Below are 6000 nucleotides of genomic sequence, written 5' to 3'. Positions count from 1 at the left end.
CATTGTGGCAGGATCTGAGGAGGAGATGTGCCCTTTGTGTGACAGAGGTTGCTTGGACACACAGACATTCCTCCTGGACACCCAGGAGATGCAGGGTGCTAACAGAAGTAAGGTAAGCATTTTGGAGGAATGTCCTCTACACCTGCGGTGTTCCACAAGTGAGGAATAACGGTGCTTTCCCTTCACACAGCCGGTGGCTCTCATTCAGCCAAAGACATGCCAGGTGTTACAAAAGGCTGCCAAGGCAGCAGGGAATGGATGTAGGGACACAGAGCTGGAGGTGGGACTTAAAGGTATTGGCTAAATCCTGACGCAAACGCGACTAACAACGACTAAGTCGTTGTCAAATTAATTAGCAGGTTGGAGTAAATTTAGCATCTCCCTAATGCACGGGAAGTCATGGTGACTTTGGAACCTGTGCTTCCCAAGGCTGGTTTGAGCTGATGGCACTGGGATATGCGAAGGCTGTTGGGGTGACAGGCTGGGACAGAGCATCCGTACCACTTTTGCAGAGGAATAAATGTTGATTAGCAGCTTTCCAACACCTCGTGCTAAAGAACAAGCTATTTTTGGAAAGGAACTTGAGTGAAGCAGCAAATTCATTCTCTGCTGAATAAGGGGGTCATTTGTTTTAATAGCAAATTGCTCTGTTAAGGAGACAGGGATTTTGGTGAGGATTGTGACACGGTGCCACATTTAAATGTGAGTGAGTGAAGGTTTCCTTGGGCAGAAAGGGAAGCAGGGGTGTAGTGAGCTCCTGTGGTTGAAATTTGTGGATAAATTATTGTCATTAATCATTAGAACCACTTGCCTAGGGATGGAATGAATTTTTCTTAACTTTGTTGCTGTCCTGATATGTATATTGTAGCTTCACCAGCTGTTTGGGGTTTGTTTTCGAGGGAAATTGTATTCCCAGAAATTCTTGTCATCTGTGGGAGATCAGGTTCTCTGATTATAGGATTCCCCTGGCCTTAAAAGATCGGAATGTAGGCAGCAGGGAAGAATTCCCCCTCATTCACTATCCTCCCAGATAATGTCCAAAGGGCACTCGGGGATTTAAAACCCTGCGAGCAGAGGGTGGGATATGAGGACAATCACAACTGAGGATACCCGCGTTTCCCTGCAACCGGGTTTATCCCTGGCTTTTGACGCTTGGAGCCGAAGGGAGAAGGTGCAACACTCCGCTGTCATTTAAAAGAAAAGCCCCCGCGGGTCCAGCACGCGTGGGGCGTGTGTGGAGGGGTGGCGGGCAGACATGCAGGAGCCGTGTGTGTATGTGTGTGTGTGCGCGGGGGTGTGATCGCGGGTGGGGTGTACCGGGGGTGTGTGTGTATGTCGGGGGGGGGGGGGGACGGGACGAGGCGGGTCCTCCGCCCGCGCCGCCCGCCGGCAGCCGCCGATGTGTCCGTGAGCTCATCCATCGGGAGCGCGGCCGCTGCCTCCCGCACCCCCCGCACCCCCTCCCACCCACCGGCCCGCGCTGCAGCGGCCGCGAAGGTCACCCGCGGGTCCCCGGCATGGTGGCGGCCGCGGGGGGCTGAGAGGAGGCGGGCGGCGGCGGGAAGGAGCCGAAGATGGCTTCGCCCGCGCCCCCCGCGCCGGGAGGCGGCCCCTCGCCCCCCGCCGGCCCGCCTCGCCTTCGCCAGGTGGGTGCTCCCCGGCGCGGGCAGGGGCGGGGGGCGGCCCGCGGCAACCCCGAGCGGAGCGGGGAGGGGGGGACGGAGCCCGCGGGATGCGGAGGGGCGCGGGAGGCAGGCGTGCGAGCGGCCCGCAAGTGCATCGGCAGTTTAGAGGTGGGCAGGTGGATGGTGGAGCCAGGGATGGTTTCCGTTCTATTCAATAAAAAACCCACTTCCATAACAAAACAAATCCCATCCCTATCCCGAAACCATCGCAGGCAGCACCTGCGCAGGTGTGCCCGCACCGTCACACGCAGAGGGGAGCGCAGGCACGCGTGTGTAACTTCACGGTGGTGCAGCGCGGTGCGTGTCGTGCTGCATCACCGCCGTGGCAGCGCGGGTCCGAAGGCATGAATAAAATCTTAATTAACGTAATGCAGCAGTTTCCGAGAGGCTGCTCCCGCTCCTGCTGCATGCAACGCTTTTCCGCTCGCATCTCTCCCCGCGCAAGGCGGGAGCTCCGTTCTTCGCGGCGGCTGCTGCATTAATTTACATTTGGAATGGGGAAGTTGGTCGCAGGAGTTGTTTGACGTTCTTGACCCGGCTGGGTCGGTGAGGCCGAGCTGCTGCTGGGTGTCTGCGGGGTTCGTTCCGTGAGCCCTTGGTGCCTCCTGAAAATGGGAGAGGCAGGAATGGAGGGACGTGGTGCCGGCGTGTTCAGTTTGTGTGTTCCTGCTAAGGCTGCGATGTTACGGTGGTTATTAATAAAGAAAATAAGGTTAATAAAGGAAAAGCTGTTCTAAAGGCGGATTCCCAGTGTGTAATCAGATTAGTGTAGTATGTATGTACTCAAACATAAATCCAAAAAGAAATCCTATCCTACTCTTTTTTTTTTTTTTTTTTTTTTTTTTTTTTTTTTTTTTTTTTTCCCTCCCATTTTCACTGGTGGTAGCGTTGACGAGGAAATCTCAGGAGTCTGGAGTTGGGACAGACATCTCAGAGTTTGGGGAATATTTAAACTTGTCAGTCCCCTTACACGCCGGAAGTTTGGGCTGGGCAGCTCCAGCAAAAAGGCCTTTGTGTGGGTGTGCTGATGACTCTGGTTGCAAATGCTACAAGAACAGCTGCCCCTTCGACCCAAGTATTTTGGCACTTCCTGTTCGGCTCCCCATTGCAAACTAAAAGAAAAAGTGATTTTAGTCCTGGAATTTGGTTTTAGGAGGGTGAGTAACCAGTGAGGATCTCTCCATTTTATTGCAACCTGTAGTGGGTGTGATCAGCAGGATAGGTGAGAAGCATTGAGGATGGAAAAGAAGCTCCAGGTAGGGGAGGAAAGAGTTGGGGATGAGAACCCCAAGCACTGGGGATCCTCATTGAAACTGGCTTCTCTTTGCCTCTAACTTAGTCTGTGTGCTCACTGAGACCAGGTAAGCAGTATCCTTCCAAGCAGTGACCAAGTCCTTTGGAGACAGCTTCTTTTCTATGATTTTCCTTGTTTCAGACCTTTGGTTTTCTCCTCAAGGTTACCCATTATTTATTGCTGCAAATCCAGCAGCAAACCCAGGCTGCCGCGTTCTCCAGAGCGTTCTGATTTGGCCTCTCATGGGGTTATTCATTTTGCATGAGGAAGAAACTGGTATCCTGAACTAGTAGGCAGAAATTACTCATTAAAAAATTGGCTACTGTGGTTGTTTTACTGTCTTCCTCTGCATTTTGTCCACTCTATGTTTAGAATTACTTTTAATTGCATTTTAAAAGGAATGACTCATCGCTCATGTTTCTCTGAACTACAGCTGGGGTACAGTCTGGTGTTTATTTATTTATTTCTTTGTTTCAATTTTTGCTGCCCTTCAATAAGGCATCATACACACGGCTTATTGGGTGACCTTCACAGGAGTGGGAAACTCTGTGAATAAGTTCCCAAAGCTGCTTCAGACCAAGGTAAAGAACACAGCACTGGCAGAAGTCAATCCTATAAATCACTACCGGCCTCCCACTTTACCAAGCATTTCTTGCATCCTTAGGAGGGGAGAAGAGTACAAACAAAAGGGAAGTGAATGTGTCTGTCTGATACTGTTGTACTGACTTCTGCTATCACATAGCACTTGTTGTGATAATGCTGAATGGAAATTGATGTTGGCAACATGCTGAATTCCCGTTATATGGATACCTTTGGGAGATTCTTGAGGTTAGTCCTGGCTTGCAGCCTGGGAGCAAGACTCGCTGAAGAAGCTGTTTGAAACAAATTGGTATTTGTGGAGTTTTTACCATGTCTTTCAGTTCATCTAAGACATCTTCAAATGTGTCCTTTATTTGAAATATGTATTGAGAGCACATGCAGAACCAGGGATAATGTTTACCTCTGAGAACTTATTTTAGGAAAAACTGCATTTTACCTGAAACACCTGTGTTGTTACATTTAAATTTGGCTTAAGGTACTGCAGTCAAGATACCAGTGACATTTGTTATATAAAGCTTGATCAAGAATGTACCATATAAAAGACCAAGCTGCTATAAATTACACGATGGAGATCCTTGTATTTGGAATAGGATGGAGGTTGTTTCTCTTAGAAGTGGTCAAGTGAATTATTTCCACTGTTTTTCCTTTTAGTTCTCAATGCTGCACTTGTCAAAAAGAAATTTAAACACTTCTCACAATAAAAAATACATTCACTTGAATAAAATTTGCAAACCAAATACTGTCTTGCATGGGAACATGGTAACACTTGGGTACTGCTCTCCCATTGGACTTCTGAGCATGCAGGAATAAATCAATGATCCTAATCCATTATCTGATATGGAAAGAAAGTGTGCAGGAGTGTCTTTCAGAGTCATTTAACTGATCTCTGGTAAAGTTCCTTATCATCGAGCAATGTACACCACTCACATGGTAATTGTCCTGCTGTCATGCTTTATTGATCCCCCTTAAATCCCTTTGTTCTGTCTAATTTTCTTTTGGTATGGCATCTCTCTGCCTTGGATGGACTTATTTTTCCTCTTCCAGCTTTTTTTTTATTTGTGCTTCCCCCCCCCCCCCCCGAAATAGGGTTTGATGTACTTTTAAATCCAAAAGGAGGTGGATATTTTGGGGATTCCAAAACTGGGATATGGACCGAGAACTAAAACTGGAGAGAGAACATCATGGTCATCATGGTGTCCAGATGACGAGTGCTGGAGCGGACGTGGGAAGATGCAGAGCAGAGCATTCTGCTTCTCCAGGGATGTTCATGTGGCTAAAGGGCCCTGTATTGCAAATCCATCCAATTAATCTCAAATCCTACAGTTTTCCAGCCTGTCAGTTTATATGAACTCTTAACAGATGTGTGTTTGTCAGTATGAAGTCTGTTCCTGGAGCTTGACAAAATTCTCTTCCTCAATTGGTGTGGGACTGCAGGAACCAGTTTTCTTATTTTTGTTTTCTATCCTCAGGGAGTTTCTCTGTAACTCTGCTGAAATTTGCTTATTTTATACTGTCTTGGATTCTTTTTTCTTCCCTGAAAGCCTGTATCCTACTGCAGTCTTAGGAGTTGTTCATACCACAATGACTGTTCATCTGCTACGGCTGTGGTTTGCCCCTGCCTTTTCTAATCCACTGCCCAGTTTTTTCCCTGCTGCGGGATGTACTTTGTCCCCTACTAACACTTGGCAAGACTTGAGGATATTTTAAGCTTCTCTTTCATGGTTGATTTAGGCCAATGCCTCTCCCAGCCTCTTTGCTTTGGACAGCATGTTGTTCACCTCCACATCTTTGCTGGTGCTGATTCTACTTTTGTAATTTCAAGAATGTGCTTTGTTTGAAATCCACAATTTCAAGGTTTCTTTGAACTTCAATTTGATTTAAGCTTGTTTTTTTATTTTACCTTCTGCCACCATAAAGAATTAGAAGATATTTGCTGGGAGCTAGAACAGCTTGAAAAGTCAGCCTAGTGAAGCACTCGCTTTGGTGGTGGCATGGCACAGGGTAATGCCAACATCCATCAAACTGAACATTTCTATTCCACTGATCCCTGCCTGCCAGATCCAAGGGAAAAGGCTGCTAGAAAATGTCTTCCCTCTGAACTGAAATGATGAAATACAAAACATAATGAACCTGCTGCATAATAGATGTGGCCTAATGTAGGAAAAAGTAATTACAGTTAGGGTGTAAATGACCACGTGTGTTGAGATAGCATGTAAAAAGTAGTTGTAAAAAGATATGAGATAGCATGTAAAAAGTAGTACCAAGTAGTTGTAAACTAATAGAACTAAGGCATGTGAAGATTGACCACTTCCACAAAAACCCCATTTGTGTTAGTTGCCAGTAGTGGAAAGGAAGACTTAAGATATTTCAATTCCTACTCCAATTAGGTCTTCCGTGGGTTCTCTGAAAAAGTGTGGAGAA

The 6000-nt window shown here is 47.2% G+C and overlaps 1 protein-coding gene across 2 annotated transcripts in view; it reads left to right on the top strand.

Annotated features, from left to right (window-relative positions):
• Positions 1 to 1388: 1388 nt before the first annotated feature.
• ANK2 (ankyrin 2) overlaps positions 1389 to 6000 on the top strand; it is a 275878-nt gene continuing 271266 nt past the window's right edge. The window contains exon 1 of one of the 2 annotated variants that reach the window (XM_085579383.1): positions 1389 to 1646. In XM_085579383.1, the coding sequence (XP_085435509.1) occupies positions 1575 to 1646 (72 nt within the window). In that variant the 5' untranslated portion in view covers positions 1389 to 1574. The remainder of the gene's footprint in view (positions 1647 to 6000) is intronic. The other variant, XM_085579389.1, reaches the window with a different exon arrangement.

This window comes from Lonchura striata, chromosome 4 (genome assembly GCF_050655825.1).
Source record: "Lonchura striata isolate lonStrDom1 chromosome 4, ASM5065582v1, whole genome shotgun sequence".
NCBI classification, from domain to species: domain Eukaryota; kingdom Metazoa; phylum Chordata; class Aves; order Passeriformes; family Estrildidae; genus Lonchura; species Lonchura striata.
This window is presented reverse-complemented; position numbering and strand designations above follow the sequence as displayed.